At 50.0% G+C, this 19,828-nt stretch overlaps 6 protein-coding genes across 6 annotated transcripts; 4 read left to right on the top strand and 2 right to left on the bottom strand.

Moving 5' to 3' along the window:
* Positions 1 to 185: 185 nt before the first annotated feature.
* On the top strand, positions 186 to 698 carry ANOM_004797 (mitochondrial 37S ribosomal protein uS8m; the record flags this gene model as incomplete). Its single annotated transcript, XM_015550054.1, has 1 exon — positions 186 to 698. The coding sequence occupies one exon, from the start codon at positions 186 to 188 to the stop codon at positions 696 to 698; it is 513 nt and encodes a 170-aa protein (XP_015408062.1).
* Positions 699 to 1,296: 598 nt separating this feature from the next.
* ANOM_004796 (uncharacterized protein) lies at positions 1,297 to 5,750 on the top strand (the record flags this gene model as incomplete). The annotated part of the gene is made up of 7 exons (XM_015550053.1): positions 1,297 to 1,761; positions 1,840 to 2,388; positions 2,450 to 2,495; positions 3,002 to 3,211; positions 3,711 to 3,828; positions 3,884 to 3,951; positions 4,882 to 5,750. 7 exons carry the CDS (start codon positions 1,297 to 1,299, stop codon positions 5,748 to 5,750), a joined length of 2,325 nt encoding a protein of 774 aa, XP_015408063.1.
* Positions 5,751 to 7,263: 1,513 nt separating this feature from the next.
* On the bottom strand, positions 7,264 to 9,044 carry bna4 (kynurenine 3-monooxygenase; the record flags this gene model as incomplete). Its single annotated transcript, XM_015550052.1, has 3 exons — positions 7,264 to 8,457; positions 8,514 to 8,728; positions 8,921 to 9,044. The coding sequence occupies 3 exons, from the start codon at positions 9,042 to 9,044 to the stop codon at positions 7,264 to 7,266; spliced, it is 1,533 nt and encodes a 510-aa protein (XP_015408064.1).
* A 463-nt stretch (positions 9,045 to 9,507) lies between these two features.
* Positions 9,508 to 10,876, top strand: ANOM_004794 (methionine aminopeptidase MAP1; the record flags this gene model as incomplete). Its single annotated transcript, XM_015550051.1, has 3 exons — positions 9,508 to 9,655; positions 9,741 to 10,142; positions 10,214 to 10,876. The coding sequence occupies exons 1-3, from the start codon at positions 9,518 to 9,520 to the stop codon at positions 10,874 to 10,876; spliced, it is 1,203 nt and encodes a 400-aa protein (XP_015408065.1). The 5' UTR covers positions 9,508 to 9,517.
* Positions 10,877 to 11,207: 331 nt separating this feature from the next.
* ANOM_004793 (EF hand domain protein) lies at positions 11,208 to 17,042 on the top strand (the record flags this gene model as incomplete). The annotated part of the gene is made up of 7 exons (XM_015550050.1): positions 11,208 to 11,525; positions 11,579 to 11,836; positions 11,894 to 12,038; positions 12,092 to 12,125; positions 12,179 to 12,852; positions 12,908 to 13,247; positions 13,688 to 17,042. The coding sequence occupies 7 exons, from the start codon at positions 11,208 to 11,210 to the stop codon at positions 17,040 to 17,042; spliced, it is 5,124 nt and encodes a 1,707-aa protein (XP_015408058.1).
* Positions 17,043 to 17,204: 162 nt separating this feature from the next.
* Positions 17,205 to 19,317, bottom strand: ANOM_004792 (WD40 repeat domain-containing protein). Its single transcript, XM_015550049.1, has 2 exons — positions 19,181 to 19,317; positions 17,205 to 19,055 (listed from the first exon to the last, which is right to left on the bottom strand). Exons 1-2 carry the CDS (start codon positions 19,298 to 19,300, stop codon positions 17,427 to 17,429), a joined length of 1,749 nt encoding a protein of 582 aa, XP_015408059.1. The 5' UTR covers positions 19,301 to 19,317; the 3' UTR covers positions 17,205 to 17,426.
* Between the last annotated feature and the right edge of the window lie 511 nt (positions 19,318 to 19,828).

The raw sequence follows: 19,828 nt of genomic DNA, 5'->3' as shown, positions 1-19,828 counted from the left end.
GTCGTTCTTCCCAAGGGGTTTAGTCTTCGGTAGGTGTATCTGTCCTCTTCCCTATCTCACAATGGAAAAGTAGTGCTCATACCTACGCTCCCCCGTACCCAGTGATTTATTGGCTCTCCCGCACACCGTCGGAACATTCAAGGGGTCCCTTCAATTGGGCCAATTTCGGCAATCTACGATCCAAAATGTCTCTTGTCAATCTCGCCCACGTTTGCTCCCATCTAAACAACGCCACCAAGGCCCGTTTGGGTCTCACATCCATCCCGAACACGAAGCTACACCTGAAACTGTGCCTTGCTCTCCAGAACTCTGGCTACATCTCTTCGGTCGTCCGCGGAGGCCCTACTCCCCCTCCTCAACATACTCTTCTGGGTGTTCCCTCGGTAAATGATGAAGTCGAAGGTGTACAATCGTTGACTCAAAGCAATGTCGCCTCAAGGCGTCTTTGGCTCGGGCTCAAGTACTGGCAGAGCGATCCCGTCCTCGGCAAGATGAGCGTGGTTAGCAAGCCCAAGAGAAGGGTCACGATCGATGTTGCAGGCCTTCGAGAAGTGATTCGCGGAGAAAAGAGTGGATATGTAGAAGGTTTGCGGTCCCCCGGTGAAAGTTTATATTTGTCGACGGACCGCGGTATCATGGAAGCGCGAGAGTGTGTCGAGAAGCAGGTGGGAGGCCTGGTCCTTTGCCGGGTGCTCTAAATAATTGAGATGGATGTCAAAAGGCAGAACAAGATAGAGCGTTTCTTTCATATATGTTGGATGCTGCGGGTTTTGCATTTAAACCGGAGTTTGGCCAGTCGCAATGCCTCCGCCCATGATTTGTATCTTCTTCTTTTTATGTTTGCGACAGTTGGGATGGATACCTTGTACAGTAACATAGGATCGACTTCATGTATTACTTACTTTCCTTTATTTGTGCTTCTGTCCATGACATACCCGTTTTTGGGCCGTTTACTACTATTATACAGCGTTGTGTACATGGCTTGGAATTGGATGGGACTGACTAGATCAAATAATAGGAGAATAAGTCATGAAGAATTCAGAGCTTTCGATGGAGGCGGTGGCTCTATGGTACCTACAGCTGGGAGGTACATCCATGGATCTATATACCAGGTGACGTTTTAGGGGAAGGGCTAGCCAGAAACGGAATTCTTGCGGAGGACAAAAGAAACAACACTCCCACAATCTAACCTATACTTTTGCTGGTTACAAAGGCTTCATTGCTGATATATTCAAAACACTCATGTCTTCCCACATCAATCCAGATCTCCAAATGTAGCATGGTAAGATGTGCACGATGAAAAAAGTCCTGATATCAGGTGGCACCGGTTTTGTCGGTGCGGCCATCGCCAGAGCTCTTGCAGAGAAACATCCCGAGTGTGCCATCACCATCATAGATATCAAGCCACCTGGACCGGTCCATACTGTACCAGATGGTATTGAATATATCAAGGTTGACGTTACTATACAGGAGGAGGTCAGCAAGGCAATAGAGCAAGCCAGACCGGATGTTATTATCCACGCGGCCGGAATTGTCCCAGCCCTGAGTGAACGATTTGGAAGAAGGCTTGAAGGGCTTGTTTGGAAGACTAATGTTGGAGGAACAGAGCATATCTTGCAGGCCGCTAAACAGAGTGGAGTGAAGGGCTTTATTTACACCAGTTCTTGCTGTGTGGTGACGGATCAAATGGACGTACCGTACCACAACATCGATGAACAATGGCCTATACCCTCCTCCTCACTCATCTATGGCGAGTCAAAGGTTGATATCCCGCTTGATATATGTGATGCAATTCAACACTGTAGTCTCTAATACGCTGATACATGTCCTCGCAGTTAGGCTGCTGCAGAAGCTATGGTTCTCAATGAATCAAGCGACACAATGGCCACATGTTCTCTCCGACCTTCTGTGCTATGCGGACCGGGAGACGACCGGTTAGTCCCTGCAATACATGCGTGTATATCCAAGGGCGAAACCCCGTTCATCGTCGGCGATGGCCAGAATCTGTGGGATGTGACATATGTCACCAATGTTGCCGATGCCCATGTCCTGGCTGCTGAGAATTTGATGTCTTCAAAGACTGCAGCCAGTGAAGTCTTCTTTATTCAAAATAATGAACCCATCACCTTTAGGGACTTTTGCCTTGCCATATGGGCCCATTTTGGCCACACACCCCCATTTGAGATTCACATCCCCAAGGCACTGGCTTATCTTGTTGGCTTGATCTGTGAATTCTTGACATGGGTCTTTGGAACAACCACTACCTTGAGCCGCGGCAGTGTTCGGGATGCATGCTCTGTTCGTTATGCTAGTGGCGAGAAAGCAAAGCTGATACTAGGGTACCTACCCAAAGTCGGGATCGAAACGGGTGTTCGGCTCAGCTGTGAGGTAAGTAGACAATCATGTCTATCCAGAGAGTTCTCGTGTCCTTATTTACTCGGATATCTAGGATTATGCTCGACGTATGGGGATCGAATCACCAATGCAGCAGGCATGTAGGAAGGGTGAATGATCTTCGTGTGCATCCTAGCCAAGAGTTACTGCATTGACAGTGTAACCCTCCGATCAATGAAGAGGCGAGTACGTGTTGCTCTGACGTGACAGAAAACATTAGCCATTGTACTCCACAAATCATTTACAGGTTCCAAGTCTTTCTGGACAATTTGTTGGGCTGCAAACAATGTCTCCGTACGCGGTATCTCCCGGTATGCGCCGCATAGGACTAGCCTCTGATATTCCTTTTTATTTTTATTTTTCCTTTTGCTTCTCTAACCTAGCGTAATCCTTGTTTGTCTATCCAAATGGCCCATTTATCGCCATCATCACCAACAGGAATGATAGAACGGTCGAACCCCGAGAAGCGATTGTTCCGAATAGAACCGGATAGACTTTTGCAAAACTTCGTATCCATTACTTGGCCGAGAGCTGAAGTAGGGACCCAATAATTGAATTGTTCTCGGCCTTTCCTGGTCGCCAGATTGAATCACCCCGCAATCCACAGGCACATATGACGAGGACTGGCCCGCAGCTTGGGCAACAAAACCCGCAGCCAGGTGTATGCCCAACTTGTGTCAAGAAGCATCAGGATCCCAATGGGGATGGCAAAGATTCGCGTGCTCCACCGTGGAATCCCAATTTCGGGCCGCCATCTGTTGGAACCTGGCGCTTCTCAGATCCACCGATGTTGTTCAATCCAAGTACCACTATAATGGTAGGCACTATGGGCCGTCGGACTTAGGTGGCCCCCATCGTTTTAGTACTCCCGTCGACGGATCCGTCAGTGATCAGCGCAAGCTATAGGCGATGGAGTCAGCACCGGTACATAAGTGCAGCGGCAGTTGCTTCGATGGCGAAAGCAAAGACCAATCCGGGGCAATGGAGAGAATCGTTTTGTTATGAAGGCGGGACTTGAAGAAGGATGGATTTCCCGTAGCACCTGCTTGGCTGCGTCCTGAGGGCTCAGGCAGGAGCCCCTTAACCCGAACGGGACCAACCAGCGCTCCTGGCTTGAAAGAAGTGTTCGACTTGACACCCAACGACCAGATTCCGACTGGATCCCATCTTTCTCGCAGCCATACTCCACCCGGGATCTGTGTGGGGATAACCCACTCAGTGCTGGAAAGAAACTCTAACCGCGAGCTTCCTGCGATATAATTGCTGAATGATCTCCGATGGAGCCAAGCCCTGAGACAACATGTCACTCTGCCTAGTGGATGCATGCGCCCTGCGCAATCCTGATATTGCTGCCCAAAACTCAGCGCAGGCGGGTATCTGTCGTCGGCTCCCCTCTTCCATCTCGATGTCCTATGATCCCAATGTCCTTTCGAGGTAGGATCAGCACCCGAACGTTGACCGGAATCTGCTCCTGATGGGTGCTTTCCAGCCTTTCCGGGCTGATCCCACAAGAGATGTATCCCCCCAAGGGCAGTGCAAGGAAGCACCTGATTGAACGTGAGACAAAAGACGGGCAAGGGAGCTGGGTCAGGCACCTGCCTGGCCCATACCTCGCGCTTCTGCGATGACTGTTATCTATCCTCATCCAGTCGTTATTTACGCCCCTTTTCTGATCTCTCTCTGTAAACCTTGTCAAATGGGGCCTGGTGTTGAGGGGATTTGATTGGCGATCTGACCCTGTTGTATATTGGTCTTCTCCGCAAGTCTTGTTCTAGACAGGAACGGAGTCCCCTTTGTAAGTGTCCCTTGGCCGTTGCAGCGTGGTGTTCTTCATACCATGCCTATCTTTATCTGAGATATCGTGGGACGGAAGAAGCAAAAGCTCGCCTCGGTCCACAACGATTGGGCCCATATCCTTGCCTTTGCTTACCTAGATGTCTATATTAAACACCAGAGCTCCCTAGCTTTGCAGTGAGACATTGCTCGAAAACAAATCTTTGTTTAGCAACTCGGCAGCCCTAAGAATATCCGACTAGCCCTGTCTTTTTGGTCTCTTTGCCAATTCCTGTACTCAAATACAACCTCATGCGCCGGTGCTATCAGTTACAGTAATAGCAATGTCCTCAGCCTTCAGTTATTTTTCCGGGACGTCAGGTAGTGGCTCCTGCACGCACTCCATTAGCAGTGAATCCGATTCCTGGTCCCGTCACAGGTCAGCGCTAACTGGCGAATCCCCTTGTCTCTACCTTCCCTGTGGCCTAAGGTTTTTGAAAGAAGCTCACCATCTGCAGTGCCATCATGCATCAACAACCACCAATCTACGGGACTGCTAGCGAGCCTCCGTTGGTTTATCATCCCCATCCAAGGTATCTATCTAATCATGCTGTGTCGCTTCACTTCCCATTGGGAAGAGAGGGTATCGTGCTGAGGTAAACTTATCTAGCGCCAAACGATTTTCTCCCCCGCATCGTGATTGTGGTCCTCTAGACACTCAATCTGCCACCGCAAGGCCGCCGAAGCAAGTATCGCCGGAATTTGAGTTTCCTATGCCATACAGCGGTCTTCCGGTGGCTTCACACGCCTCTGGGATAACTGTCTCACCCGTGGGGCCTTTGCCGCGTCCAATTCTTTCGCGAGAGTGGGAACACCCCGCTCACCTGCCTCCGGAATCGCTTAGGCGCGATTACAACTTTGTTAAGCCAGCAGAGAATCCGGAATACCTGGTTGAAAGGCATGGCCGACGTAATTCTGAAAAGACCAAGGGCACTGTCCGTTACCATTCACAGAGACGACCGTCCAACCGGGACGAATTTGATGGACCCCATCAGTTACTAGATGTCCCCTCTCCGCGTATTATAGCGGCTCAAGGAAGGGATCTTCCTCATCTCCCTACTAATCTTGATGTTTCAGAGCAAGATCGAATCTTGAGCGCAGTGAATGACCGGCTGTCGCAATGTGCTTTTGACTTTGTTGCAAAGTATCAATTTCCGATTCCACTGGAACCGGACAAAAGACAGGTGAGGGTTCCCTCAGACCGTGAATGGACTGAGTGGGTATATCTCCTTAAGAGACTGGCCACCAAGCGCCGCATTCCCGCCCGGGTTTTGTATAATGGCCAAATCAAACAATTAGTCACGGTGCTGGAGAATTCCCTGGAAATGAGGCATGCTGCCAAGCATCAGTCCAGACCCATCAAGGATGATCGAAATGTTCTCCAGCTAATTTCAGCTGGAACCCAAGTGGCAAAGATCCTTAAAGATGCCAGTGCCATGGAATACTTAGACCGTCTTTATGTTGACACGGAGAAGCGCATTCAGGATCGACGAACTCGCCGGGTAAAGTTCGCCAATCCATGAACAAGCCCTGTCTCTTTCACTTTTGAATGTGATATCTCCACACAATGGCCACTTTCCTTTTTATGCCGCAGATCAGACCATACTGGAAACCATCATGTCCCATGACCTGTGGTACATCTTCATTTGCTCCTTGATAGGCTATTTCCAGGGATGGCTCCTTCCGGAAGCCAACGTTTTGACCTTGGATCACCCGGATATCTGATTCACTCCATTTGGTCGGAACATAATCCTTTCTCGGACTCTGATGATTGATGAATAACACAGCATCCCACATTTGGCCCATGAACTCCTAAGCCGTCCGGAGCATTTTCCCTTGATGAAACCCATGGATAATGAGATATACCGAGGCCAAGCCGTTCTTGGTCGTCTATTAAAGCGTACGTCGCACTAGTCACTGTGCTACATGTCAGACATCAGATAGTGATGTTGTTGCTCTCTTGTTATGCCTCTTTTTCCCGCGGTGCTGGGTAGTCCTTTGTTTGTTTCTGTCTTTTCGAGTATGTTGGTCTGCTTTCTATGTCTACTATAACCGAGCTGGAAGGGTAACCATAGGCATTGCTTTGGCCTACTCTTATGTTCAGCGCCCGATTGATTTTATGATACTGGACTTTGTGTATTTATGGTGTGGCTGTCTGTTTGTCATTGCTCTATCCGACCTTGATGGCTTCAGTGGTCGGCCTCCCGAAATACCGTTTGATTATACAGTACCGGATGATGGAATGTCTGTTATGTCACCTTTTGTCTTGTTCATAGACTCCTGGCTGCAATGGTCTGATTTTTCAATCCGATGTGCTATTTCCATGGTGGCCTAAACTGCAGACGTGTCCCTATTGATCCAAAGACAACAGTGACCATGCAATATCCTACAAGTCAAACTGCGGTGAGATATGTCTTTCTGAACTGTCTTATTATCACCGATCGAGGGGGAAACTCGTGGTTATGACACGTTCCTTGATCAATTTTGCCGATAATGCCTCTGACTGAGCTACACATATACAGCGAATGGCAAGATAGAAAAGAGAAAAGGTCAATTATGCCGACAAAAAGAAAAGTAAGAATGCAAGAAGTGGCTAGCTTGGGCCCGACGAAAATGCTAAGGATATGCTGAGAATTTGAGGGCTGTACTCACAGCCCATTCATATTCTTAGTATTCGTAGGCCATACGTTTTCCGGCGTCCAGGAAAGCGACGGTGATTCTGTGGCACCATGGGCACTCGATGGCTGTCTAAAATGACTAGGTAACAAGACCATGCAATCCATGTTCTTCCCGAATCAGGAGAGAAAACGTGTAAGAATATCGCGACGAGGAATACATCAATTAATTGGGACAAGCATTGAATTCGATGCTCTATTGTCTATCATCCGCGCAACACGTTTGGGGAAAATCTCAACTATATCCAAGGCTCCTCTCTATAAGCAAGACAGACGCTGAGTCACGAAAACAGATAAAAAGAGAAAAAACTTATTTACTTAACAAAACATATCCTGAATGGAAGTACTCTAGGCATCCACCTTATGCGTTTCTAAGCGAAATCTTCGTCCAAGCATGACCTAAAAATCGGACTGTCGATTGCAGTGCAGGTAGCGGTGAAAGCCGGATTGGTGTTTTCCAAACCAGTATTCCAGCGACAGCTATGCTGGAGATGACAGCAGATGCGAATCCGTAGCCGAGTATCCTGCCTTGTCTGTGGACCGCCTTGACGACGTCCGAGTACCGTTGTGTACTGAAGCTGACGCGAGCATACTGGGTCTTCCAGCCAAGGCTAGGCACGTAGAGATCGAGGGCTTCCTCGATTGACTTACGAATTTTGTATAGTGGGGTCTTCACTCCCCAGCGCATCTCCAGATAATTTTGTTTGGAGAGGTCATTGATGGCGTGCGTATCTGCCGTTCGTTGATCGGTGTATGCTTGAAAAGCTGCTCGGCGTGATTCGCGGCGAGTCGCGAGACTTGCATTCAAATCAAAGGCGCCGTGCTTGTCCAAGAAATCAAACAAGACCCGAATATCTTCAAGACCTGCGTTGAGACCTTGCCCATAGAATGGGAGGATAGCGTGAGCGGCATCTCCGACAATGACAACATTGGAGCCATAGTGGTGAGGCTTGCTTTTGATACTAATCAGGGGGAGATGAGGGTTTTCTTTGAATTGCTCTTGCAGAGCTTCAGGGGTGATCAGATCCGGGGAGACACCGGGGAAGTTAACATCGAAGGATTCGAACAGTTTCTGCGGTGAGCTCTCCAATTGCGCATAGTGGGCGGCTGGGGCAAATAGAGTACAGGTGAAGGATTTGTCAGGCGACGGAAGAGCGATGAACATAAACTCCTTTCCGGGCCAGATATGCAGGTGGTTCGGCGAGATGCGGAAGTCACCAGTGTCCGATGGTGGGATCCGAAACTCGCACCACAGGGTGTCGATGTATTCCTGTTGATAGTCGACTCGAGAATACTTCATCATGTGATATCTCGAGGCGGAATGAGCACCATCTGCACCGATCATGTAATCGAAGCTTACTTCGATCTCAGGGACACGGTTGGAGGAGCCAGGAAGGGGAGTATCCCCTGGGGCTCGACGTTCGAACCATGCTCGGTTTGATTGGAAATCAGCTCCTGTTAATTTGTGATTGAAGAACAATGTGACATTTGGCGTCCGCTCCAACTCATCAAGTAAGGCATTATTCAGCGTGCCCCTATCTACGGAGTTGATGGCCTGTGAGCCTGTTGTTAGACACGAGAGCCTCAAGCATCAGTCATGGAAGTACTAACTTGACCATGGACGTCGTATGCCTGCGCAGCTTCCCAGAGCTTTCCATCGTCTCTCCCGTGAATCATACGACCATGCATAGGGATTGCATCGTTGAGAACCTTGTCGATCATGCCATGTCGATTTGAACCTTTCAGGGACGAGATACCTCGTTCAGCCAGAGCGAGGTTGATAGACTTGGTAAAGTTCAATGGGACCGTAGTAGGATCACGAAGGTCTGCAAGTTACTCCACAAGGTGAGCAAAAAGATCCACAACTGACATCTATGATGCAGCATGGGATGTATCATATATCAGACGATGATGTCATTTCAGCGACACGGAAATCAATTTCGAGTCGAGAAACTCATATCCTCATTCTAGTAGATATCGCACGATACAGCATGGGCACGTCGTGAATGTAGGCTCACCTCCACGTAGTTCATACACTTCAACATCATCTCCTCTAGCGGCAGCATATAGGGCTGCGAGGGATCCGACTGGTCCGGCACCTACGATGACTACCTTCTGCTTCCTCGGAGATTCATGTGCCATGATGATTGTAGAACAGAAACAGGTCTATCAAGTCAAGCGCACTTTGCTTCTCTTCAAAGAAGAAAAAGTTATTCACTCCTATATTAAAACAATGACTATGGCTCATGGATAGAACTTTGCCTCACGTGATTAACACGTGAGTGGCATTCCGACGATTTCTCCCCAATTACAGCCAGCGATGGTTGCGCCATACTTTTGACGCTTAAATTTCGCCTTGTACGTAGAAGTATCACATGATGCCAAGCCGCGCGTCTGGCTGCGCTTAACCGTTGACGTTAACGGCTAACAGCCTTGCCGCATTAGGGATAGTTCCTTCTGCGCCGAGACTCGACCGACGAGTGTATCCGCGGGGGATTTTCCCATTTTTTCCTACGTCTAGCAACGCTTGATCCGCATAGGATACCCCAATTTGACTTTGCTTCGCATTTGTTGCGCTATTTTCTCCCTTCGACTTTCTATCTCTTTCTTACAGCATGGCAGTGGAAGCCGCGACTCGGAAATGCATGGGTGTGGATTGCGACAAGGCCGCGGGAACTCTGCAGTGTCCGACATGCCTCAAACAGGGCACAGATAGTTTCTTTTGTTCACAGGACTGTTTTAAACGGAGTTGGGTAGGCTGCCTAGTGTGACCTGTAGGGTCCACGTACTTTACTCTCTTTTTGACTCCACTCCGCATGTATACTAATGTTGTTGTAGAGCGAGCACAAGGCCATTCATAAAACAAAGAGTAATATCCTCACAAACCTGTTTCCGCCAAAAGTAGTTTCTGAACCAGATCCAGCCACCGGCCTCTTCAATCCTTACCCAGCCTACCCTTTCACCGGTTCTTTGCGACCTGTCTACCCACTTTCGGCCCGGAGAACAGTGCCCAAATCTATCCCCCACCCCGACTATGCCAAGGACGGTATTCCTCGATCAGAGCAAAAGTTCATCGGCCGGCATAACATTACTATCCTGAACAAGGAGGAGCAGGAGGGCATGAGAAAAGTCTGCCGCCTGGCTCGTGAGGTATTGGATATCGCCGCACGGGAACTGAAGCCTGGTATCACGACCGATTACCTTGATGAAGTCGTTCACAAGGCCTGTGTCGAGCGCAATGTGAGTGGCCGTCTTGATTTGAGGCGCTATCGTAAGCTTGTCCGCGTCGCTTGATACTGAATTGCGTCTAGTCCTACCCATCGCCGCTGAATTATATGCACTTCCCCAAATCTGTCTGCACATCGATCAATGAGACCATCTGTCACGGTATTCCCGATCAGCGCCCACTTGAAGACGGCGACATTATCAACATTGACGTTACATTGTACCATAATGGCTTCCATGGTGATCTTAACGAAACCTACTATGTTGGAGAGAAGGCTCGGTCAAACCCGGATGCTGTTCGAGTAGTGGAGACGTCTCGGGAGTGTTTGGAGAAGTCTATTGAGTTGGTGAAGCCGGGTATGCTGTTCAGAGACCCAGGAAACGTCATTGAAAAGCATGCGAAGAGCCGCAACTGCAGTGTGGTCAAGAGCTACTGTGGCCATGGCATCAACCAGCTGTTCCACTGCGCTCCTAATGTTCCCCATTACGCGAAGAACAAGGCGGTAGGAACTGCCAAGCCTGGAATGTGTTTTACAATCGAGCCCATGATCAATATTGGTACCCACAGGGACCGTACATGGCCTGATGACTGGACCAGCACCACTGCCGATGGATCTCTGTCTGCCCAATTCGAACACACACTTCTGGTGACGGAAGACGGTGTTGAGGTACTGACCGCTCGTCTACCAGACTCTCCTGGCGGACCTATCCCTATGCCAACAGTTGAAGAGGCGAAAACCGAGGCATGAACTGGAGATGTTAGAAAAAAGAGTTGAGTGAACGAGACTAGCGAATAAGAAAATTCATACTACCCAGAATTCCACCAGGTCACGGCGCCCACAGCCTGAAGGGTTTCCATCATAAAAGTGAATCAGAAGATTCAGAACATTTCCATAGTAAACATTCCCACCCACGTGATCGCCCTACTCCCGCTATCGTTGAAGACTTGGTATGAAACTTAATCGGCTCAAGTCTTTTGGCTCCATCCAGGGCCGAGAGCCGACTGATCCAATGAGGGTGTGTCTTGTTCGGTTTAATTTGTAAGCTCAGTGGGGTTGCTTATCATCACGTGACCTGGAGATGCCCGAGGCCGGTGGTATAGTTGTGGTGGAGTCGTCGCTTCTTCCTGTATCTGTCGTGATTGACACAGTCCAATCCTCGATCCGTGGGACTGGTGAAGTGAGCATCATGGCCCCAGAAAGGACACCTACAGAGACTTCCCCGCTGCTGGGCCCGCAAGTTAACGGTAATGCTGTCCGTCCCTCAAACGGTGTCATTTCTGGTCTGCGCGACCCCGACACGGTAGGGCAGAATGGTGGTTCACAGGAAGCGTCGGGCAAAGACGTGACAGAATCAAGCCCACGACTGAGCTATATATTTCCTGCGATTTCAATTGGCGTATGGTCTCGTTTTCCCGTGATTAGTTGTATACCTGTGCTAATTTATGCCAGGTCTTCCTATCTGCAGCCGACCAGACTATTATCATGGCCAGTTATGGGCAGATTGGTAGCGATCTTCATGCACTCAATCTGACAAGTTGGATTGCCACTTCATACTTTCTAACCTTAACGTCGTTCCAGCCGCTCTATGGAAAACTGAGTGATATCTTTGGTCGCAAGGCATGTCTGCTGTGGGCGTATGCTATCTTTGGCACTGGCTGCTTGTTTTGCGGTCTAGCGCAGAATATCCACCAATTGATTGCTGCTCGTGTAAGTATTTGGCGATCTTACATGAATGAGAATATGGGGTGGCTTATGGGAGTATAGGTTTTCCAGGGTATTGGGGGAGGCGGTATGACCACCGTTGTCAGCATTCTACTAAGTGATATTGTTCCGCTGCGAGATCGAGGTGTCTGGCAAGGTATAATCAATATTATATATGCTACTGGATCGGGAATTGGAGCACCCTTAGGTACGGCAGGCGTTATGATTGGTCGGCAACCACTAACGTTATCCCTCATGCAGGTGGTATATTGGCAGACTACATTGGCTGGCGTTGGTATGGCTTCTCTCCCAGTGTAAAAGGTTGCTTGCTTCTGATACATTTCATAGGGCTTTCATTGCTCAAGCTCCCATGTGTGTTCTTGCTTTCACAGCGGTTTCTATCATACTGAAATTGCCACCGCAGGAAAATAGTCACTGGAAGGACAAGCTCCGTCGTATTGATTTTCCAGGAGCGATTATTCTCGTTGGGGCGGTCCTTGGCTTTCTTCTAGGTCTTGACCGCGGTAGCAATGTGTCCTGGACCATACCGATAACCATTATCTCGCTGAGTGTATCGGCTATCTTATTCGTGCTCTTCATTGTGGTTGAGGTCTTCTACGCAGCGGAACCATTTGCCCCCGGTCATATTATCTTCGACCGAACATTCTTTTCTAGTTATGGCTGTAACTTTTTCAGCTTCGGGGGCTGGCTGGCAGCCCTGTTCTACATTCCACTCTATTTCCAAGCTGTAGACGGTGTGTCTGCTACTGTCGCTGGGCTGCGTCTTCTACCCAGTATTCTTGCCGGCGTTACTGGGTCGCTTTTTGCCGGATTCGTCATGAAATGGACCGGGAAATTTTACTGGCTGACGGTAGCGGCATATTCATTACTCACACTAGGAGTCACAGTGATCTTCCTTTTCTCTGGAGGTGCCACGGAAAGTCTTGTACCGATGATCATGGGAATGGTACTTTCGGGTTTTGGAAATGGAATCGGTGTCACATCAACGTTGATCTGCCTCAGTAAGTGAAAAAGATACAGTTGCAATAAATGGAGTTGCTCTGACCTCTCTTGCAGTCTCAAATTCGACGCCCGAAGACCAGGCAGTAGTGACAGCGTGCTCTTACCTCTTCCGATCCCTAGGCTCAGTGATCGGCCTATCTTTATCTTCAACAGTGGTCCAGCAGATTCTTCGGGGCCGGCTGAGGTCTGCATTGCGTGACAGTAAGGATATTGACCGCATCGTTGATGGCGTGCGCCAGAGTCTCGACTTTATTAAGACCCTTGATCCGAGTGTTGCGAAAGCGGTTCGGGGCTGTTATGGATGGGCTATGAATAAAGGCTTTGCATTCATGATTGCTGTGGTATTCTTTGCCCTTGTCAGCAGCTTCTTTATGCGTGAAAAGAAGCTGATTCGGTGATCTGGGCTATCAGAGAATATCCAAGTGATGTTTGATGGTTGCGCTGACACGACAAATGCGCCCCAAAAAGACGAGTATATTGCAATCTCTAAATTAGAGGGCATACAGCATATATCTGCAAATTGCGCAGCACTGCTACTATTTTTGTGACTTATCATTATTACGACAATACATAGCGAACTCAAAGACATTAGAAGATTGATGACTGGAGGCCGTAGTGTCGTGTAGAACACTTAATTTACTGCAACTCCGAAGGCGGTCGTTTATTTCACGGGCTTTTGGTTGTCCGCCTTTCTCCAACTCTTCCCCAATCAACTTATACTCCCACCTTCAGCTTCCAAACTTGTCACGCTGACAACCTCATTGCTAGCGGTTTTCTTTCCTTTGCACGCTTTTTTCCGGATCTTATCGCACATTCACGATGAGAATGACCCAGTTCAATAGCCCATAGCCCTTTCGCCGTTACAAACACCGCTATGCCGGCATCTCAACCAAGGCCGGCCTTGTCACGGTATCGTCCTATTGTCTACCTACTCACTGGTGTCGCAGCAGCCTACGCTCTTGTCTACATCAACAATCTTATCATCTCTTCCTCATCCCAACCATCTCTACGTCGCCGAAGAACTATACGCCGCCCGCGAGGCCTAAGGAGACGATCGGAGGTTGTGCCCGTCGAAACTCCTTCTTCTCGAGCCATCGCACACCTTGAGCAATTAGAGCGCCAGAATGGAGTATATGGTACATTTCGCATAGAAACAGAAGATGGCCGACGTGTGGAAAGTGGGCTGCTCCCGTCGTTGCTCGCAACCCGGGATCAGCTCATGGAGGAAGTCGGCGTTCCCCAGGCTCATGCGGAGCGGATGCGCGAGATGATGGAAGACACGTTTCTGGAATCATTTCTCGCTCTGGACTTCCCGCCAGCGCATACTGTGGAAGAGGGCAGCCCGGAAAGGAACTATTTGACGGAGCAGCTTCAGCGGCGTGGGATATCGCGTGCGGGGATCGAGAGGGCCTTGGCTCGGTTCAACGAAGACAGCAACTACGGAGAAGAATTGCGTCGCCGCCGACAGAACGGGGAGAGGGTTACCTTGTCTACTTCTACCTTCCCCGATGAATCTACGCCCGCGCAAAATATGGATGGTGGGGAGACAGTCGTGGATGATCAGAGCGTCTTTTCCTGGCGCGAAGGGCACAACGACGCCTCTCCGTCGAGGGAAGGCCAGAACTTGCTCAACCTACTTTATCATATCGCCGAGGACCAAGCACGGAGAGATGGTTATATCCACAGAGGAGTAACGTGTAACAGTTGTGGCGCTATGCCGATCCAAGGCATTCGGTACCGATGCGCAAACTGCATCGATTACGATCTCTGTGAGACGTGTGAGGCGATGCAGGTTCACATCAAGACCCATTTGTTTTACAAAGTACGGATCCCGGCTCCTTTCCTGGGGAATCCCCGACAGTCCCAGCCTGTTTGGTATCCTGGAAAGCCTGCCATGCTTCCCCGCAGTCTACATCGATCCCTGGCCAAGCGTCTGATGAAGGATACCAACTTCGAGAACACGGAGCTGGACGCTCTTTGGGATCAATTTCGTTGCCTGGCAAACCACGAATGGGCAGACGACCCAAACAAGCTCTATATGGCGATTGACCGCAAGACATTCGATCGATGCTTCGTGCCCAACACATCTGTCCGTCCACCCCCTCCAAGCCTTATCTACGATCGAATGTTTGCTTTCTATGATACGAATGGTGATGGCTTGATTGGCTTTGAAGAATTTTTGAAAGGCCTTGCAAGCCTTAACAATAAGAGCAACGACGAGAGGTTGCGCCGTGTCTTCCGTGGTTATGATATTGATGGCGACGGTTACGTGGATCGGAAGGACTTCTTACGGGTGTTCCGGGCATATTACGCTCTTAGCAGAGAATTAACACGAGACATGGTGGCAGGCATGGAAGACGACTTCTTAGAGGGCGGTGCACGAGATGTTGTTCTGGGGAGCCAGCCAATCAGTTCTGCATTTCCCGGCACCATACCTGCAGGAGAGGTGTCTAGGACCGGAGAAGGCAAGCGCGTCAACCATGAAGGAGATATGGAAATCGTGGACAACGAAGGTATCTTGCGCCCTGACGGGACCGATTCTGGTGACCGGCATGCCGTCGTCGGTGATGCTGCTGTTAGGAGCCGATACGGCAGTATCCGACCATTATTTCCATCCGTTCGGCTACCCGATCAAGGTAGACCTGGAGGCGAGAACATAGATGATGCCAGCAGCTCTGATGGCTCTAGTTCGTCGGTTGCTACTGACCGCTGGCCTCCGGCCGAACATATCCGCGATGAGGATATTGTGACGGCTCTTGGGGCCTATGTCCCCCTATCAGAGGTAACTGACCCAGTTGACAGGGCTCGGATCGGCACTGCTGTGTACCACAGAATGTTTGATGATGATGATAGGCGGGTGGATGCCGCTCGTAGATATGGGATTGATGAGCGGTGGCGGCGAAGGGCATTCTACACCGACGAGGAAGATGGCGCCGCTGCGCCTGAAGGCTACGAGACCGATTCAGACGCGGATGATGTATCGGTTGATGATGGCCTCCATAGCCAACATTCTGAACTTGAGTCACATCCGCCATCTCCTCGTTCCCGTTCTTCATCCAAGGTGCGGTTCCAGGACGACGTCACTGATGACTATGATGTGAGGTCAAATCCATCGACATCCTCACGCAGTATACTTGTTGGTGAGCGGTGGGGAGGCTTCGAAATCCCTGAAGTAGAAAGGGACGTTGGGAAGGAAATTCTATATCAAGTCACGCAACAAGGATTCAACGAACTGCTTGATCTATTGTTCAAACCCAAGGAAGACCTGCTCATGGAAGTTTATCGGACGCGCACTGAGCGCAAGATCTGGGCCCGAGAGATTGAGCTAGTAGAGCAAATAGATGCCGGAAAGCATTTCGCCCGACTGAATGGGCGGAGCGAGGACGACGAGGCCAAAGAGGAACCGGAGCCTTCCTTGCATAATCCCTTTGGCGACAGGTCCCTCGAAGAACTGCTTGAACGGGCGGGATATACTATCGGAAGCCCGCCTTTAGAGCCCACCCGAGACGGACCCATACTTGCTCCTCCGTCGCCTACATTGCGGCTCCCGGACGACGATGTACGACCAACTCACCTCGCTGATCCTGAAGAGGACTTAACCGAGCCTGCTTTGGCTGAGACCCAGCAGGAAGAGCCGGATTGTGCGCCAGATGCCCCATCACCAGAATCCCCAATATCAGAACGGAGTCGGTCACCATCTATTGAATCCGATTTTGACCCTACACTGCCACATCACCGCCCAGATGAAGATACCCAGGAGCTACCCGGTACCTCGGAGTCACACTTTAACGCTTACAACGCTTCCCCAACACACTCTACCTTCCCGCAAACCCTTCCTGCCGAACTTCGCCTCCAACCTAACGGTACAACCTCATTCCCAGCACCACCGTCAATCGCCGCCTCCTCACCCGAAGCAGAAGCAACGGCTCCCAAACTCTCCCCCTCACCAATCCAACCTCTACCCCCTGCTTCCACTTCCACACTCCCACCTCGAGATGGCCCCACCATGCCCCCATCTCCACTGATTCTTTCACGCTGGGCCTACCTCAATCGTATCGAACGTGAAGCAAAAGAACGAGGAGGCACAGGCGCCAAGCTTAATTTCGAGGAATTCTCGCATCGTATGGCAGCAGATCGTGGGCGGAGATTAGCATTTGTAGCTAGCTGGATCGAGATGGCTAGCTTCTAGCTGTGATGTACCTGATCAGTCTTCCTCCATTTGTCATCGTCGTAGTCGAGAGAGTGCATCTGCACATACCTTACCGTTGTTCATGTATATTAATTGTGAAATATGGAGAAAAAGTTATGAATTAGACTTTAATCCAATCAGTTTTTTGACGTGGATCTGGGACTTTATACTGCTGCACTTGGCCATTATAGTTCCTGATTTTTATAGCCTCCAGGTATTCCCGGTCCATTCCAAGTACCCATGCCCTTGATAAAGATATGTTAAGTACATACAATATAGGATGATATAAATGGCGTTGAGGAGGTATAGCCATCTCATCTTGGTATCAATTTCACCATAGTAAGAAGGGAACAGAAAGTTGAAGACAAAAAAGAAGCTCTAGATCTAGTCCCAGTATCTAATCACACCATCCAATCCACCAGTGACAACCTTACTCGTCTCTTGAGGATGCCAGTCAAGACAAGTCGTCGCACCGCCTTCCTTACCGCTCGCCATAATTTTGTGGTACATTTTCCCGGTCTTCCAGTCCCAGAAGCATACGTATCCGGCGCTGTCGCCGGAGCAGATGAACTGGCCATCTGGAGAGATCTTGAGGTCAATGGCGTAACCGGCGTTGTTGTGGCCGCGGAAGCTCTTCTTTCGGTTTTGGCGGAATTTATCCGTGGCGCCGTAGACGACGATCTGATTGTCGCCGGACTGGAAGGCGACGTATTTGCCGTTTGGATGGGGTGCTGCCCGTGTGAGAGCGAACATGTATGGTTCTGCGATGAACTTGATCGGGACGGGGATGCCGTATTCCCAGGCACGGAGGGATTTGTCGTCAGATGTGGAGATGAAGCGACGGTTATCGTCAACGAAGGTGATGGTGTTGATTGCTGCGAGGTGGTGGTCGTATTCTTGGACCAGTTCGCCGGAGCGGGTATCGAATTGGACGATCTTCTTGTCAGACATACCAGCCAGGAACTCGTGGGAGTGCTCGGCGCCGGGGTTGAACCGAACGACGTGTGGCGTCTTGCCGGTAGAGAAACGACCAAGGCACTTGCCATACTCGGTGTCCCAAAGTTTGATCTGGCGGTCGTAGGATGCTGTGAGGAATGTTTTCCCGGTGGAATGGAAATCTGTGTCGGTGATAGCTTTAGAATGGCCGGAAAAAGTGCGCAGAAGCTCGCGCGAATGGAATGCGTCCCAGATCTTGGCCTTGCCGTCCGCTGCAGAGGATAGTAAGAGATGGCCAGATTGAGGGAAGAAACGGAGGGATGTAATGGCTTTGGTATGTGACTTCCAGGTGTGGATGAGTTTCTTCGGGATAAAATTCTTGACACTGCCAATCTCCTTCCTGAGGTCGATATCCAAATCTTGCGGTACGTGCATGTACGTCCGGCCCATGTAGTCGAATTGCTCGGACCCATGGAACTCGGTCGTTTCCACCTTGGATGAATCGTCTTGGTAGTCTGTCGCTTGCTTGCTCATGGCAGGCATATGAGCCGGGGCGATCTCCTCTTCCTCTTCATCCACATACTCCTCGTCACTGGCGAGTTCCCGATCTTCGGCCGCCTCCGTTTCCTCGTACATATGGTCATCATCCTTATATTTCGCCCATGGTCCCAGATAAGCGCCTTCACCCTCGACAATGCTCGAATCACCCTTCCTTTGTCTTTTGGCCCGCAAGGCTGCCGATACCTCTTTCGACGGCTTCATCTGCACGATATCCCGACCTCCATACTGTGCCGCCCGGTCCAGATCTCCTACAAACTGCCCCGGTAGCCCGGGGTTGCGTGTGTATCCTAAGCTCTGGAACGTGCGGTGTTGCGCGGCAAAGGTGGCTGCGCTGATTGCTGCTTCCTCTGCGTATCCCGTCGGCACGTTCTTGCGCTTGAGCCCATTCGCGGGACCATCAGGCTTAAAAGGATTCGCTGGGCCCTGGTTGGGTCGGGAGAGATCGTCGTATGTTGCATTGTAAGTCAGAGCTTGGGAGGACGTATTAGCGAGCATCATCTGCATATGTGCTTGGTCCTGTACAATTGTTAGATATCACAAGACCCTGGCACGCAATATTTGAGAGTAGAGTTATATAATGGCTAAGGGACACATGGATAAAAGGACGAAATGGAAAGGATGATAGATTCCGGGGACCAAACCTCTGTATTTACTTCTGGCGCTGCGACAATCTTGGTCGCTGTCGGCGCGGTAGTTTGGGTCTGGGGACGCGTGGTCTCATCGTCGCTCGACTCGTAGCCAGCACCTAATAGCGAAGCCATGATGCACGGCTATTTGAGTTTCTGCAAAAGAGAACGTGGGTTTAGGAAGCTCTCAGTTGCGCTGGGAAGGTTAGGGACAAGAAAGGCAAAAGCGCGGTGGTCGTTGGATAATCTAAAGTTTCAAAGGCGGCGAGTCTAATTTTTCGGGCGGCGAAGAGTGTCCCACTGCGAAACACAACCGTTTCTACACCACCGGCGCTCTCTCCATATACACTACCTCTACCACGATCGTTTTTTGGTAGGGGTAGGCATGCGGAGATGCATTCTTGTTACAATGGCACAGCAAGGGTATCGTACGCTCTTCATTGGCACACTGCTTGAGTGGTGGTATATACAGCACATCAGACATCAAGAAGGAATACAGTCGCAACGTAAAATCAATACACGCAAAATATGTCAATTAAACTGCATCGCTGCGATGCAGTTTTTCAATTCACCATCCCAGTCTAAGTCGTTATACCAAAAGATTGATCATCACCCCAACCCGTCGTCAGATTCCTTGTCATAGGCATATCCTACATTTCGTCC

The sequence above is a fragment of the Aspergillus nomiae genome (genome assembly GCF_001204775.2).
Source record: "Aspergillus nomiae NRRL 13137 chromosome Unknown contig00091, whole genome shotgun sequence".
Classification (NCBI taxonomy): domain Eukaryota; kingdom Fungi; phylum Ascomycota; class Eurotiomycetes; order Eurotiales; family Aspergillaceae; genus Aspergillus; species Aspergillus nomiae.
The sequence above is the reverse complement of the archived record's forward strand: the minus strand, read 5'-3'. Positions and strand labels throughout refer to the sequence as shown.